The sequence below is a fragment of the Ovis canadensis genome, chromosome 4, assembly GCF_042477335.2.
Source record: "Ovis canadensis isolate MfBH-ARS-UI-01 breed Bighorn chromosome 4, ARS-UI_OviCan_v2, whole genome shotgun sequence".
NCBI lineage: Eukaryota > Metazoa > Chordata > Mammalia > Artiodactyla > Bovidae > Ovis > Ovis canadensis.
The window spans coordinates 19,263,618-19,280,706 of NC_091248.1; the positions used below are offsets into that span (position 1 = coordinate 19,263,618).

The 17,089-nt window shown below is 49.5% G+C and overlaps 1 protein-coding gene across 3 annotated transcripts in view; it reads left to right on the top strand.

The window, feature by feature from the left end:
• The window catches only part of COBL (cordon-bleu WH2 repeat protein), a 304,019-nt gene that overhangs the window by 217,196 nt on the left and 69,734 nt on the right, over nt 1–17,089 (top strand). For all 3 annotated transcript variants that reach the window (XM_069587302.1, XM_069587304.1, XM_069587303.1), the window contains 2 exons: nt 2,001–2,139; nt 5,385–5,555. In XM_069587302.1, coding sequence (XP_069443403.1) covers nt 2,001–2,139; nt 5,385–5,555 — 310 coding nt within the window. The remainder of the gene's footprint in view (nt 1–2,000; nt 2,140–5,384; nt 5,556–17,089) is intronic.

Below are 17,089 nucleotides of genomic sequence, written 5' to 3' on the forward strand. Positions count from 1 at the left end.
GTGTCCTCACCACAGGGTTGCAGGCCAGGAGGGGATGGGGTGAGCCCTGAGCATCCTGAGAGGTTTCTTACCGTCAGAGACCCCACGGGCACCGTGCGGATGGCTCAGTGTAGCAGAATGCAGACATTCTCAGATTTTCAAGATCTCAAAAATTCACCCCACATCCTTCTTGTCTCAGAAAGCTGATGGTCACCTTGCCCCGCTAAAATGAAGTGAATTTTTTAAAGGCATAGGATCCAGGAAACAAAGGATAAAATATCTGGGTAAACAAATGACCAGGAAACTCAGCAAAAAGAAAAAAGTTAGAAAAAAAATCAGTTATCAAGTTCAGAGGAAACAAAAGTTCGTCTGGAAAGAAAACATAGTCAATATATACTTTATATGTCTTGGTTAGAGAAACCTGCTCTTGAAGAAAACTTCTGTTTTCATAATTATATCTACTATAACTCTATATGGTTAACTAGTGAATGTTAATTTGATTCTCGTGATCTAAAATTTTTTTTAAGATTTGGGAGGAAAAGTGTGTGTGGGGGGGCGGGGAGGGGGTGTAGGCATTATGGGTCTCCTGTGCCTGTGTCTCCGAGAACTTCTGGGGTAGGAAGCAAAATCTAACATGGGGAAAATCCGGGAATAGCAGAATAAGCTTATTATTTAGAAAAACAGGGTAAATGCTAAGTGAAAGACAGTTTGAAGTGGCTGCTACTCGAGTGGGCAGGTTTGACTAAGCTTTGTGGAACTGTTTGCCTTTTTGTGGCCATGTTTTTCAAAAAGAGTTTGAAAGTTATAGGAGGTGGTTATAATATATTGTGATAGAATAATAGAAAGAATATGACTTTTAAAAGAAAGCAGAAAGCCCAGAAAAATGTTTGCCAACTGTTAGCAGTTAATCTGAGTGTCATTTAAAGGATTTTTCTTCCTTTTATAATTAAAAAAAAAATTGAGATATGTATTACTGATGAAGTTGTAGATTTTTACAGAGCCATACTACAAACACATACTGCACACACACATGCACACTCACGCTACACACAAATATACGCACTACACACATGCACACACTGTCGTTTAGTTACTCACTCATGTCCGACCCTTCTGCAGCCCCATGGACTGTGGCCCACCAGGTGCTTCCGTCCGTGGAATTCTCCAGGCAAGAGGATTAGAGTGGGTTGCCATTTCCTATTCCAGGGGATCTTCCCCACCTGGGGAACTCCTGCACTGCAGGCGGATTCTTTACCGCTGAGCCACCCCGGAAGCACACACACATACATATACCACACACACACAAGCACCGGGTCTGGCCCAGAAGAGGAGGTGGCCTTCCCTGGGAAGCAGAGCCACGTGCCCTGTCCTCTGGGAGCCTGCGTGGATTAAAACACGGGGCTCCAAGAGCAGGACAGGAGGCCCAGCGGGTGGTGTCAGCTGCACCCCTCCCAGGATGAGCCCTTGAAGGACTGGGTGTCCCTGGATTTGGAGTCCAAGGCTTCTGTCCGCCCCCCAGGGCAGGAACTCTGTGCACATCCTCACATGTGACGAGGTGCTCTTTATGCACACGTTCAGCAGTGACAGTGGCTGTACGAAAGCCTGGAGAATCCCATGGACCGACAAGCCTGGTGGACTTCAGCCTGCAGGGTCACAGAGTCAGACACGACTGAGCACAGAGGTGCAAAAGCTGAGGACCCCCTTTTGCATATTGACACTGAGGGGAGATTCCCAAGTCTTCTGATGTGCCTGCAGGCCCTGGGAAATACAGGGCAGAGCTTCTGCCCTCCGCCACCTAGCGGTCTTGGGGGCATCTCTGAACATCCCTAGACCCTGACAGGGCCACTCCCGGGCAACACAGCCCCAGTCCTCACACCCCTGCCTCCATTGCCCACACAGGAAATCCAGTGAGGGGACTGGCAACCTGCCAGCCCTCCTCGGGGTGCTCATCACCGTGACCAGCTTCTCCATGTACACGGCCACCCTCACACTGACCCTTTGTCCTTCTTTGTGCTTTGCAGATGTCTCTGGGGTCGCAGATTGACTTACAGAAGAAGAAGAGGCGGGCACCGGCTCCCCCTCCACCACAGCCCCCACCACCCAGCCCGCTGGTGCCCCCCCGCACGGAGGACAGGGAGGAGGGCAGGAAGGGCAGGACGGGTGAGTGACCGTGTCTGCACGCCTCTGGGTGCTTGGCCTGCATCTTAGCGCTGCTCCTCACCTCTGCAGTGGCCTCCTCTGGGATGGCATTAACCCGAAGAATATTTAGGCTAAAGAAAGAAAGTCTGGAAATAAACAGTCGTGAGTCATATAATACCCTGCAGGCATTTTCCGGGGGTGGTGCAGGCATTTAGAAGGTGGGCCAGTGGGGAAAGGTGAGGGTGACTGAGGAGGCTCTGGAGGGGGCGCCTGATGGGGAGCCTGTGCGTGTGGCTGGGAGTTGGTGTCTGCTTGTAGAAGGCGATGAGTCCAAGGGTGGAGCCCACGGATGACGGTGTGAAAGACTTTCAACCCAGGGCCTTTAAAGATCAGGTGACAACAGTTCAGTCACTTTTTGAGCACACCAGTTCTATAGCTTTTATATATGATTCTCTTAGAGAAAAAGGGAACCCAAGTTAAAGAGGGTGCAATCATAATATAGTTTAAAAGGGTGCAATTATGTGTGAGCAGAAAGACCTATTAGATCATAACATCCTACTCCCATCCCTAGGTCCATGAGCCAGGGCTAGCCAGTTTTATTCTAAAATCACTCACTGTTTGTTATTTCATTTACGGAGGGACCAAGGTAAGCCTCTGACACAAGTGCCTCAGCCTCCTTACACGGGTGCTGTTCAGTCTCCTGGGTACCTTCGTGGTCTGCCCTTGACCTCATGGCTGCAGCCCTCAAAGGGAAAATATGCCCAAGGATGCAATGTCTCACTGTTAGTCCCTAAAACTTTCATGAGAGCTACTTGGCTGTTTGTCAGCATTTTCCCCTGGTTAGTACCTTGCTTTTAATGTCTTAGCATTTCACAGCGTGGGAATCGACTTTTCTAAGGAGCCGTAGCCTGTATTTCATGTCAGTGCATCCTCTTTCCCAAAGGAAAAGCTATCCAATTTAAAGGATCAATAGCTCCTTCAGCTAATCCTGTTTTTTCTCTTAACAGTGAGACCCCTATTCTGCCTTCTAAGCCGCCTCCTCACTCTTTTCATAAATGCATGATGAACTCAGATTGAGAGTTCCCTGTTGAAATTCTTAGAGGCATCCATGCTAAGCGTAGTGGCGATGTGTTGAGTCTGGTAAACCTCCTGGCCAGACCAGCCCATTTCAGCCCCAGGAAGGGCCTCCTGATGGAGCCTTGAAAGACTGAGGCCCATCTCTGATGAGCTTAGAGATTCTGGCATGGGTTGGGCTGCTGATACCCAAGGGGATCAAAGGAGAAGAGAGATGGGATTTTAAAGTGAAAACTATGGTGATAGTTCCCTCTACAAAGAGGTGTGGATGGTAGTAACTGGGCATGAGTCTATCTCTGGTCCACAAACTTGTTTGTGAGGATTAAGGAGGAGGCCAGAAGTTCCTTTCCTCCAGACAATAACTTTGAATAATTTTTGAGGTCAGGGGTCTTGGCCATTTCAAGGCAGATTTCCATCACCATCAGAAATCCCCATGAATTAAAAGTACAATATTGCCATCACAAGCAGAACTTTTAACCAAAATCTTGGCTTTAGGTTAAAAGATAATGCTTTAAAAGTAGTTCAAACCACAACGGAATACGCTGAGGTTTTTGTATCAGATCCCTAGAGATCAAAATGTTTTAAATGTTTGGGACTTGTGCTAAAGTAGTATTGCAGCTGGCTGGCTTTGGGTCTTGACCCAAATTTGTTGCTAAACAAAACCAAGCCTTCTAGTGGTGAGCCTCTTCGTCTACCTGCCTTGGGGTTGGTGCTGTTTTGTCCTTACCTGTGGGCCAGGCGAACCACACCCATTCAGACTGCCTTAGCTCATTTGCACTTTGAGAGAGGAAATGATATGTAGACATAGGAAAATTGATATTTTGCTGTGTCTAAAGAACTATAACCAAGAGAAGGAATAAATGGGTATAACCCTTGATGAAGAAATGAAGTCTCAATATTTTTATTAATAGTCTGATAAAGAGCATGAAGTATAAGACTCTATTAGTTACTAGAAGAGTCTAAATGTTAGAGCTTTAAGAAACTTTTTTAAAATGAATATAATGAGCACAGCTTATGACACTAGTAACTCATATCCTGTGTCAAGTCACTGACTTTCAAAAATGTTATTAGCAGATCATTTTCATAGAAAATTGTAAATAAATCCCCAATGTGAATAGATCAAGGAGGGTTGCTCTGACGGTCTGAGAGAAAGACAGGAGTGAGGGACCCCACTTCTCTCCCTTTCTCCAGCCAAGGACCATTTTTGAGACAAAGTTTGAAAGCTATTACCACAAACAAAGAGATTGATAGTATAAATGAGCTTAAGGAGGGAAACAAAATTAGGGGATTATTAAATTATAGTAGATGATAAATATAAGCAACAAGAACAAGCCAAAAAAAAAAAAACAAACAAACCTGTGAACCTGAAAAAGACTATCGTGAAGAAAAGGAGTTCCTTAGGGAGTTTTAATAGTTGCAGGCCCAGAATTTAAAAAGACTGTGCCTTCCAAAAATATAAAATAATTGAATCATGTGAGAGGTTGGATTTGGTGTGGGGTGTGGCTCCATTCGGTGCCAAGAATGGCTGGATCGCGTGCCGGGTGTGGCCGGGTTGGGTGCCCGGTGTGACTGGGTCCGGTTGCGGGTGTGGCTGGGTTGGGTTGGTGTGGGTGTGACTGGGTCCGGTGCGGGTGTACCTGGGTCAGGTGCCGGGTGTGGCTGGGTCCAGTGCGGGTGTGGCTGGGTCCGATGTGGGTGTGACCGGGCCCGGTTGCGGTGTGGCTGGGTTGGGTGCCAGGTGTGGGTCCGGTGCGGGTGTACCTGGGTCAGGTGCCGGGTGTGGCTGGGTCCAGTGCGGGTGTGGCTGGGTCCGATGTGGGTGTGACCGGGCCCGGTTGCGGTGTGGCTGGGTTGGGTGCCAGGTGTGGGTCTGGTGTGGGTGTGGCTGGGTCCGGTGCGGGTGTGTCTGGGTCGGGTGCCGGGTGTGGCTGGGTCCGATGTGGGTGTGACCGGGCCCGGTTGCGGGTGTGGCTGGGTTGGGTGCCAGGTGTGGGTCCGGTGCGGGTGTGTCTGGGTCGGGTGCCGGGTGTGGCCGGGTCCAGTGCAGGTGTGGCTGCGTCCGGTGCGGCTGTGCGTGCGTCTGGGGCCGTGACTTTGTCCTTGGTGTGGGTGAGTGCTGGTGACGTGCCCTCTATGGGAGGCGGAGAGCGGTGGCTTCACCTTCTGAAGTGACCCCTGTTGATTCCATGTAGGTGTCGGACGGCAGGTGCCACAGAAGCCCCCCCGGGGCGCCGCTCGGGCCCCCCCCCAGCTAGTGCTGCCCCCGCCCCCGCCCTACCCGCCTCCCGCCGCGGCCGCGGCCGAGCCTGCTCCCGGGGAAGGCGCCGCTGCCCAGGCCTCCAGCCCAAGGCCGGGCCCCGCACGTAGGTGCTCTTGGTCCCCTCCGTGTCTACGCCTCGTCTCCGCCGTCTCTGGTGTCGGGGCTGGGTTTCCAGACTTTCCGTTCTTGCCTGGGGATGTGTGTGCCTCTCCCCTCTGGCTTTTCTCGCTAAACGCTCGACGCACTGTGTCTGGTTAACAGTGAACGCACTCTGGATGCCAGGCAGGCACCCGTGTAACATTGTTTAACCCATTAATCATTCAGAGCGCGGTTAGAGTTCAGCCAAAACTGTATTCTGTGGGCCAAGGCAGCCAGCCAGGAGCGGAGAAACGTTCCTCGAGTTAGAACCGGCCTCAGAATGCTCGCTGGTGTCAGCGCAGCACAGCGTGATGCAGTCATACAGCCCGCTGCGGCCGGCTGTGCATGCCCGTGGGCAGGGGGCTGTGCATGCCCGTGGGCAGGGGGCTGTGCATGCCGGTGGGCAGGGGGCTGTGCTCCAGAGATGCACGGGGCTTACCCATTAAGAGTTTGTGAACCCAGTGGCCAAATGTTAGTCCTGAAGAAGGGGAGGCTGAGGCCCCAGGAGGGGACCAGCCTGATTTGAGTCTAGTGACAGCAAGAATCGAAAACTGGTTTTGTTTCTGCTTCCTGTCACACCCTGTCTGAGATCAGCCCTTCTTAATTGTTTCCTGGGATTTCTTTTGAACTTTAACAAACACTGTGTAGAGCATCCCTGCTTCCAGAGGGCCTAGGCTCTTTATATATACCTGCACATACGTACAGGGTTTCCTGGTGGCTCCGTGGTAAACAATCACCTGCCAATGCAGGTTTCATCCCTGGGTCAGTAAGATCCCCTGGAGAAGGAAATGGCAACCCACTCCAGTATTCTTGCCTGGGAAATCCCATGGACAGAGGAGCCTGGTGGGCTACAGTCCATGGGGTCGCAAAGAGTCAGATGTGACTCAGCGACTAAACAACAGTAACACACACACACAGAGGGCATCGTCCATGTACTGAGCCTGTGTGTGTCCCGACTTCAGGACTCCTGAGCTATGCAGCATGCATTGTTATAAACCAGGTACCCGCCAGGGTTGCATTTTCCCAACAGCATAATTTCTCTGTGCATTCCACCCGGGGAGCAGCTGATGCCTATGTGCCCACTTGAGCTCTGCAGCCCTCTGGTTAGGAAGTTCATCCTTTTCCACCATCCGACCACTTGATCTTTTTCTGTCTTCCTTGGAAATGACAGCTAGCTCCCTGCCAGCTTCTGGGTAGAGAAGATAATTGTTGAATTACTTACCAACTTTCTCTAGGCAAAATAATCCTGATTCATTTTATCTCTTTTCACAAAAGACTTCTTTTTCATCCTCAAAATACGTTTGATCATCTTGACATTGGGCCTACTTCCAAATGCAAATGAAGTTTGTAGGGGATTCAGAAATGGAGGATTAGACAGATGAGTCAGAAAGATGACAACCGAGGCTTGGACAGCTCCGGGGCTGTTTCATCCCTGAAGAGGGTGGGTTTGAAGCTCCGCACGCCAAGGCCCAGGCTTTCAGTGGCTGCTCCTGTGGCTGCCATCCTCACCTCCGCGGATCGTCCTCCCTGGGGAGCCGGTCGGAGGAAGGACTGGGTGGAGAGCGGGGTCCCTGGCAGTGAGGAGGGGCCACCGCCGGGGGCCCACACTGGGTGGGAGAGCCAGGCCTACAGGTGACTTTCTGTCAGCCTGCAGACCCCAGTCTCCCCCAGCCTGCCTGGGTTTGACGGTGGTGTTGGCATGTGTGGCGTCTGCCAGACAGACTAAGGACAGGATTTAGCAGCTGCTTTTCTTTTGATTTGGCCATGCCACATGGCAGGCGGGGTCGTAGTTCTCCGCCCAGGGCTGAACCTGTGCTTGGGCATTGGAAGGGCGGAGTTCTAACCACTGGATGACCAAGTCCCCAGCTTGTTAAAAGCTGCGTCATCCTGGAGGAGAGTTTGTTCCTGCGTCCCTCCAGTGCTGAGGAGCCACACCCCTCCCACCCTTGGGAGCCTTTGAGACAAAGGTCTGTGCAGAGGTTGGACCTGCACCAGACAGAAGGGAAGGTCCCTGGTGTTCCCGTCTGGAGGCTCCATCTCCTTCTCAGTCCTGGGTCAGTTACACACCTTAGTCTCCCCACGTGCGTTTCCAGGGAACTTCCCCTGCCCTCCTTCCTGCTCGTCCTCTCAAACACACTCACAGAAATGCCAGGAAGAGAGCACAGAGGCACAGGGGGCACAAAGATAAGGGCCCATTCGTGCTGGGACCACCCAGAGCCCTGCTCCTTCTGCCCCCGCCCTTCCTCCTCCCCTCCCCACTACCAGCCGTGGGTGCCCCGGGAGTTATGGCATCCACTTTGAAGCATTTACTTACCTAATTAGCAGGACTCTGCTGAGCGTTGTTTACAGTGTGAAAAACTGGAATCGACCACTCAGCCAGGGAGAAAGCAATTCATCGCCTTTGATTCAGGTCTTTTAATAAGTGAAAGAAAAAGAATCCTTTGTTTTCATTTGTTTGATGTACTTACATCATGCTGAAATATGGGTACTGCTCTCCGCCTGTCTCCAGGGCACCTTGGGTTGGCACGTAGCGTACTGGGTGTGATTTTGCCACCCTGTCGGCACACACACCTCACCTGCGCTCTCATCAGACGTCCACTTATTTATAGCCGTGGGAGCTCAGTAGGGATATTCAGATGCCAGCCACACACACTGGTGTGTTTCCTCCTGAGTTCAATGTTAGACCTGTGTTCTCTGAGAAGCAATGTGTCTGTGGTGCAAACAAGACCTGACTACCTGGAGGCCAGGTGAGATCTCGCTCTGTGCTGTCTGGGGAAAGCTGGTGAGGAGGAAGCTGAGCCTGGAGCAGCTTCTGCACTGGCCCCAGTCTCACAGGTCCAGCAGCCGACATTAGGTGTCTTTGACCTTCAGTCTCAGCTGGCCTCTCCCTGCACTTTCCTCCTCCTGTGCTGCAGCTCCAACCAGACCCCTTCTGCTGTGCACCTTGTTTGTGATCTGTACCCTGGTGGTGTCTCCACCTAGGTTGTGACAAAGAGGTGAAGTATGTTTTCTTGGAAACCAGTCGGCACAACCAACGATAGGATGGAGAGAGTTAAGTAGCAGTGAATCAATAGTAACTGGATTTGCAGGCAGATGTGAGAAGGTGGTAGAGAGCATGTGTGTGTGCTCAGCCGTGCCTGACTCTGAGACCCCACGTGCCGTAGCCTGCCAGGCTCTTCTCTCCACGGGATCCTCTAGGCAAGAATACTGGGGCGGGTTGCCATTTTCCTCTCCAGGGGAGCTTACTGACCCAGGGATCAAAGCCCAGGCTCTTGTGTCTCCTGCCCTGGCAGGCAGATTCTTCACCACCAGCACCACCTGGGAAGTGACAAGATATGAAATAGGTCCTCTGCACCACACCCTTGATTGTGATCTCGCCTGCTCCAGAACCTTCGGTTCAAGCCATCTCCCTGTCCCTGGTCTTGGTTGCTGTCCTCACGCCTTTACTGGTGTTCCTGTCACTGCTCCCAAGCCTCCCTTCCATCCCTGGCCTTCTGCCAGCTGATGTGAGCAACAGCTGGGCCCCAGGCCCTGAGCCAGGACAGACCTTCCTTCCCATTGTGATGCTTAAAATTTTAGCAGCACTTGGCTCCTGTCTATTAAGATCATGCTGACCCAGAACAGAGGCACACTAAAGGAGGTGTGTGCTAGCCGAGTGCCACACGTACCTGGGGCTCCTGGGCTTTCCTTTGAAACTTCCCTGGTGGCTCAGAGGGTAAAGCGTCTGCCTGCAATGCGGGAGACTCGGGTTCAATCGCTGGGTCAGGAAGAGCCCCTGGGGAAGGAAATGGCAACCCACTCTGGTACTCTTGCCTGGAAAATCCCATGGACAGAGGAGCCTGGTAGGCTGCAGTCCGTGGGGTTGCAAAGAGTCGGACACGACTGAGCGACTTCACTTTCTTTCTTTGGGCTCTTTTGAAATCGAAATTGGTTTGTAGTCAGAAAGTCACTGTACCCTAGTGTGTCTGTTTGGTTCTAAGAGGCCTGTAAGTGACTGGCCCTTCAACTGCTGGGGGCCCGCCTGGACGCCAGATTGGTCTGAGCGCTTCCTGTACTCAGGCGCTTGTCAGCAGGGTGGGGCCCGGCCTGCCCTCTCCGAGGAGCCTGTCTTTAGCGTGGCTGCCCCTCCCTGTCCTCCTCCAGGCACTCTTCTCCTCAGCATACTCGCTGCTAGGTCTGTGTGTGCTGATCCACTAGCTGGAGCTGCTTGGAGGCTGTCCTGGTCAAAAGGGCGTCCAGCCCCAGCCCTGAGGTCTGTCTGTGGGTGTTCTCCACAGTATCAGCAGGGCCTCACATGCAGGCAAGCCGTGGAGACGGGGGGCTTGTAGCAGGCATCAGCATCCCAGCCGGGGCCCCCGTTCCTCAGCGGCCTCCTGGTCTGGGCCAGCTGTCAGGGAGCCCTCGATGCCCCCCACCTCATGTTCACCCCCTGTGTAGCCCCTCCTCTTGCACATGGACTCCCATCTGACAGCGAGGATGTGGCTGCAGTGGCGTCACCTGCCACCTCTGAGATCGGGTGCGGACAGTCTCTGGCTTCCATCTGGAGCCTCTCGTGTGCTCACCCCAAGGGAAGCCGGCTGCCACGCTGAGATCTGCTCTACAGGGTGGCTACGTGGCAAGGGCAGAGGGAGCCTTTAGCTAATGCTCAGTGGGGAACTGAGGCTCTTCGCCCACTGACCTGAGCGGTGAGTCCTGCCCACAGCCACCAAGCAACCCTGCACGCTCACACAGGCTCCCCAGTCGAGCCTGCAGGTGAGACCACGGCCTTGGTCCACACCTTGATTACAGCCTGTGAGACCCAGAATCAGAGCCGAGCCCAGATTCCACACCCACACAGACTACGGGATGGATTGTTGTGCTTTGAAGCCTCTACATTTTGAGTCGTTTGATCCATGGCAGTAGATAACTAATACAGGCTGCAAATCTTCTGTCTTAAGCCTGCTCAGGTAAAAGTCTCTCACCTCGTGGAACAGGAGTCCCAGGAGGACACACTTCAGGGCTGAACCTGAGGCCCAGAGTTGCCATCAAGGGTCTCCCTAGTCATCTCTGAGGTGGGCTTCCTCCTCAGGCTGGCCAGGGCCCCATAGCCATTCCCTGCATCCCATCCAGACGCCAGAATTCTCAGAAAAGGGGAAGACACCATTTTCCTAGTAGTTTCATAGGAAAGGGAAGCCTTTCCAGAAATGGCCAGCTGCAGAGTTTCTCTCTTGTCTGGTAGACCAAGGTTGGGTCCAGGGCTGACCTAGTCCCTGATGAGAATGGAATCCCAGAAGAGGAGTCAGAGGCATCCTGACTGCCGGGATGGGAGTCAGCTTTCCCTGGGCATGTGGAGCTGCTGGTCAGCACAGGAATTCTGCTCACTGGGACATGTGAGGAGTACATACTGCTTCCATAACCAACAGTGTTCACCGCATGCGGGATGCAGCCTGTGATTTCCTTCTTGCATCTGGAGAGCAGCAGGTGCAGAGGGAAGACCAGGTGCCAGGGATGAAGACGGGCACATGAGTCAAAGCAGTGTGGCCACACACCTGAAAGGCAGAAGTCACCAGGGCGCTGTCCTCCTCCAGGGACAGGCTCAGTGCAGGACTGGCCGCTTCAGGGCTGAACCCCGCCTCCATTTCTCATTCCTGCTTTTACAAACCAAAGGGGTGACTAGAAATGCTCCTGGCATTAGCACGTGTGCTCTTAGAACCCAGAGATGAAAGGATTCAGTTTCCTGATAATCTTAGAAGCTAAGAGGAGAATAGAACAGGGTGAGTGAAGTTGTGTGTTCAACTCATCAGTCTTTGGGATCCTATATCTCATTTAAAGTCACTTTCTGTTGCAAGAAGCATCAGTAACTCTTCCATGGTGAATTTAACTTAGGGTAAACAAAACGCAGCCTCTTCAAAGTAGATCAGAGCAAATGTGAAGCTGCGTGGACCTGGCCTCTGCATCACTTGGTTCAGGACTGCGGGTCCCTTGGCCTGGTCCAAGCTGTCACCCTCTCCCCGGCACCCTGGTCAGGCCAGCCTGTGGGGTCTGAGGGGTTGAATACTGGTGCATACATGGAAGAGAATGATTAAGCCAAGTGACCTCTCAGCCTCGTGGCACAAAGGTCATCGCAAGTAGGGTTTTGGTGATGTGTTTGAATTTCCCTTGCAGAAATGTAGCAAACAGGAAATAGTAGTTCCTTGGTCTGTACACTTTAATCTTTTTGATTCTTATTAATAAGCTTTCATATTAACCTTTGTATATCTAATCACGTGCATTGGTGCTTCATATGCATGTCTAAGCCAGTATAGCTGTGCACATGGATTTCTGCCCATAACTAACCAGCTCACTCTCTGACTTCAGTTTTAGTTGAACCTTGATTGTGGATTATGCTGGTGGAGTTTGTCCACTAACTGCACTGAATTCTTTAAGAAATCTGCAATATTTGTTATGATTAAGTTATTAACAAGTTAGTAGCTACTTGTTTCAATGACAAGACCCTGGGGATTTTAGAAATCAATGCATAGAGAGCTCAATTTGTTTTACATTTGATTTACAGATCCTCAGTTTGTTTTATATTTTTTAAATTTTACTGTCCAATGATTGTTCTTATACATTTCCTACACCAGGCTTGAGGAAATCAGCCTTTCCTTGGGTATCCATTTCTAAGATAATTGGCAAAGGATTTTAAAGACATAGAGGGGAAAGGGAGCCATTGTCTCCTGTTCTAAATGATTTATAGGTTAAAGCGCCACCATGATGACACCCCACTCCAGTACTCTTGCCTGGAAAATCCCATGGATGGGGGAGCCTGGTGGGCTGCCGTCTATGGGGTCGCACAGAGTCAGACACAACTGAGGCGACTTAGCAGCAGCAGCACCACCACCACCACCACCACCATGACAACCATTGTGATGTTTCAAGCTGATCGTTTTTCAATTTGTAAACAAGTATTCCATTTTAAAGAACTTTGCTACCGCTGCTAAGTCACTTCAGTCGTGTCTGACTCTGTGCGACCCCATAGACGGCAGCCCACCAGGCTCCCCGATCCCTGGGATTCTCCAGGCAAGAACACTGGAGTGGGTTACCATTTCCTTCTCCAATGCAGGAAAGTGAAAAGTGAAAGTGAAATCTCTCAGTCATGTCTGACCCTCAGCGACCCCATGGACTGTAGCCCACCAGGCTCCTCCATCCATGAGATTCTCCAGGCAAGAGTACTGGAGTGGGGTGCCATTAGGAAATTCTAAATTAAGGGAATAAAATGAGAGAAATAAAGTGTCTATTTTCAAATAGAAGATTTGAGTTTGCTCAGTGTAAAATTAATAATAACAATAACAAGAACTTGCATTGTAGTCGGTGTGACTTAGCAGATCTGAAAATCTAGAAGTATTCTGGGTCCGGCTGTGTGGTTTTCTGGCAGAACGGCTGTCAACAGATCCCCATGCTTCCAGATGAGAGCTTCTCTTGCTCAGAGAAGAGCCACGAGCTGGCCTGCGCTTAGAGTGCACAGGACAGGACAGGAACTTCACTGATGGTCTCCCTATATGGGGGCCAGTCATCTTCAAAGTCACCTAACGTCTTGCTCTACAACTGGAAACAACAGTAAACACTCGGCCTGTTTCCAGACAAAGCAGTTAATTCTACAGTTCATGACGCAGTGGGCTTCCCAGGTACTCAGCAGCAAAGAATTTGCCTGCAATACGAGACAAAGGAGATGCAGGTTCAGTCGCTGGGTCAGGAGGATCCCCTAGAGGAGGTAACGGCAAACCCACTCCAGTATTCTCGCCAGGAAAATCCCATGAACAGAGAAGCCTGATGGGCTACCATCCACAATGGTTGCAAAGAATCAGACACAGCTGAGCGACTCAGCACACACACACACCCCTGACACAAATACAATTCTGGGCATCTTGTTTGTCATGGAAGCACCCTTGAAACCCTAGGGCTTGGGGGGTGGGGGTGGGATTCAGAGCAAGCCCAGGAGAGCACTCCTGCCCTTCTTGTGTGTACTGGCTGTTTCCTTCCTGTGGCAAGAGGACCCGCCACACCGCCGCCCCTGCGGCCATGGGAAAGGGCACAGCGTCCAGGGAGACAGGAACTGGGTGGAGAGCAAGGGACCTTCTCATCAAAGGAAGGAAGTCAGCGACTGTGGGAGCAGTCTGTCCCTGCTCAGAATATATTTTAAAAATGGGTGGAAATTGTAACCTGTTATTATGGAACCTTGAAAAGCGTTACATCTATCCAATATGAACTAGACTGAGTGCTACCTAGAAGCAAAGCAATAAGAATGATGATAGAGTTATGCAGTGTTTATTAAAAAAAAAAACCCGTGAAATTATTTCCTTTTGCTAATTATCTTTTAGCACTTTATTTCCAAGCTATGTCGCTGACTTAAACAATTGAAGAACTTAGTGACAACTCAGGGAAGCCCAGGCGTGCACTCAACCTGGCTCATGCCATCTACCTGGTGAGAGCAGATGGTTGAAATTTTTAAAGTTTTGCAAGCCAGCTGTTAAATAAGTGAAAGTGAAAGTTTCTCAGTCGTGTCCGGCTCTTTGTGACCCCATGGACTATACAGTGCATGGAATTCTCCAAGCCAGAATGCTAGACTGGGTAGCCTTTCCCTTCTCCAGGGGATCTTCCCAACCCAGGGGTCGAACCGGTGTCTCCTATACTGCAGGAAACTTTTTTACCAACTGAGCTACTAGGGAGGCCTGTTGTTAAATAAAGCAATTATTAAAAGATAAAATACGTAAGCTTGCAAATAAATAATATTAAAAACAAAGGTACATATTAAAAACTCAGCACTTTCTAATTATTTTACTAATGTTTTACTATTTCTATGTTCTTGAGGTTATGTACATTGAATCAATGTGATTTAATAATATGATAATAGTGAAAATGCTGTATGACAGCACACATCTTCCCAACACCACATTCAGTGACTGATAAGACCTGGAAATCACCCGAGGAAGGAGCATTTATACCATGGACACTGGCAGAGGTTATATGTCAGGACTGGATTTATTGTCTGTTAATTGTCCAGGCAGACAATGTAACCCTGGGTAATGTTAATAGTGCAGATTAATTATAAAAGCATATCGAGCCAAGGCATTGTGAAAAGTATCCCCCCCCCAAAAAAAAAAATGAAGAATGATTCTCCTGTTTTTCAAAAACCATTATTCAACTCAGCAAAGTCATTCACGTGATGGACGAAGAAGCCAAGTTCTTCATGGTTTCATGTTCATCTTATTCCTTAAAATAAGATGATTAATCCACACTGGTGTCAAAAGTACATGTGTTTGTCAAAGGTAATAATAAGCTGGCCATAGGTAAAATAACTTGGCAAAAAATAATAAAAGGGTACTACTGTGTGTATCAATTGGACATATAAAATTTACAACAAGGACTGTTGTAGTTTTTATTGTCACTTACAAATTTTGTGCTACCCATTCTTTATATCAGTGAAACCTTATCGTTGTCTGTCCCTTTTCCTTTTTCCAGAAGAGAGCTGGTGACTAACCATTTATCAGCCTCCCACCACAAAGCAATAACAAATATAAATAGAAATGCTGAAAAGAAGTGAAATAATTTACCTAAGAAAATGGATGGCAACATTATCTTTGATTTTCTAAGTCACTGCTCAAGCTGTGAGTTGACACAAACAATCAAACAGGTGTCTGTGTCTCTCAGAGGTTTAATTTGCTGCCTAAGTTCAGGTTTGGAGAAGGCAATGGCACCCCACTCCAGTACTCTTGCCTGGAAACTCCCATGGGCGGAGGAGCCTGGTGGGCTGCAGTCCATGGGGCCGCTAAGAGTCGGACATGACTGAGCGAGTTTACTTTCACTTTTCACTTTCATGCATTGGAGAAGGAAATGGCAACCCACTCCAGTGTTCTTGCCTGGAGAATCCCAGGGATGGGGAACCTGGTGGGCTGCCATCTATGGAGTTGCACAGAGTCAGACACGACTGAAGTGACTTAGCAGCAGCAGCAGCAAGTTCATGTTGGGCGTAAAAAACAACTTTTCAATGTCAAGAGTTATGAGAACTTCTTTCTGGGTTCACATAAATTTAAGTTCTTCCTGGAAGTAAGAAACAGACAACTTGATTTTTTAATGGTTCAAGATTTTTATTTAATATCATTATTGAGTTTGATTAGTTAAAAAGTGAGTAAGAATTATAAGCCCACCATTTTCTTACTGACAGCAGTCTTCTGAAATGTTGTCTTACAGATTTTTTTGTGAAATGCTGTGAGTTTAGGCACAGCCATTCTGTTTTAATCCCTAAGCCTTGAGGCCTTCAGGGCCTTAAGGATTCTCCATGCAATGGCCTTTCATCAGACAGTCAGTCTCTCCCTGGGGAAAGTAGCAAGACCCAGAAGTTTCATCCTTGAAAACACTGGTCAGCAGGCACATGCCATTGATGGCCTTTCTCCAGCCCAGTAAATCAATCAGTATTTTCTGAATTCATGCTTGAGCCCTGCTTAGCATCAGCATTATCAAGGTTTGATTGATTGATCTGCAGTTGAGGGCATTGCTTTGCAGTGTTATCTGTTTTTTCCCCTGGAGTTCTGAAGGCAACTGAGACTTCTTTCCAGGAGGTAAAAATTGGTTTTTGCCTACCAGTTGCTCACTGTCTCTGCCTGCAAGGACTTTCAGGTTTCTGATCAAATTCAAATCATTTTCTTAGACAACCTCAAAGACAGCAGTGAGTGTAGTGCTGCTGATGTAGCTCTTCCGGGGACAGAATCAGGTGTGTTGGATCAATAGGCCTTTTGAACAACTGACACAGAGAGAGATTGGAAGGAAGTGCATGATACTCATGAACTTACATGCAAAACAGATAGACCCACAGACATAGAAGACAAATTTGGGGTTCCCAAAGGGAAAGGGGGAGGTATAAATTAGGGGTTTAAGATTAACATGTACACAGCACTATAAATAAAATACATAACCAACAGGGACCTACCACATGGCACGGGGAGCTAACTATACTCAGCATTTTGTAATAACCTATAAGGGGAAAGAATCTGAAAACCAGATACATATAAATTATAACTGAGGGCTTCCCTGTGGCTCAGATGGTAAAGAATCCGCATGCAACACAGGAGACCCAAGGGCAATCCCTGGGTTGGAAGGATCCCCTGGAGAAGGGCATGGCTACCCACTCCCGTGTTCTTGCCTGGAGAATCCCATGGACAGAGGAGCTTGGTGGGCTACAGTCCATGGGGTCAGAAAGAGTCAGACACAGCGTAGCAATTAGCACAAAGCAAACAGCATGTAAGCTGAACCACTCTGTTGTAGGCCTGAAACTAATACAATATTGTGAATCAACTGTACTTCAATAAAGAAAACACACTTTGAAAGCAAGAAAGAAAGAGGAGGAAACGGTAGAAACGTGGTCTGGCTGACACCTCACTCTCTATGCGGCGCTCAGTCCCCAGGGCCTCGGTGACGCTGAGAAGGGCGACGTGTGTCTGGGCAGTTTGTGCTCACGGTTCACCCTTTATTCTCCCCCGCAGTTTA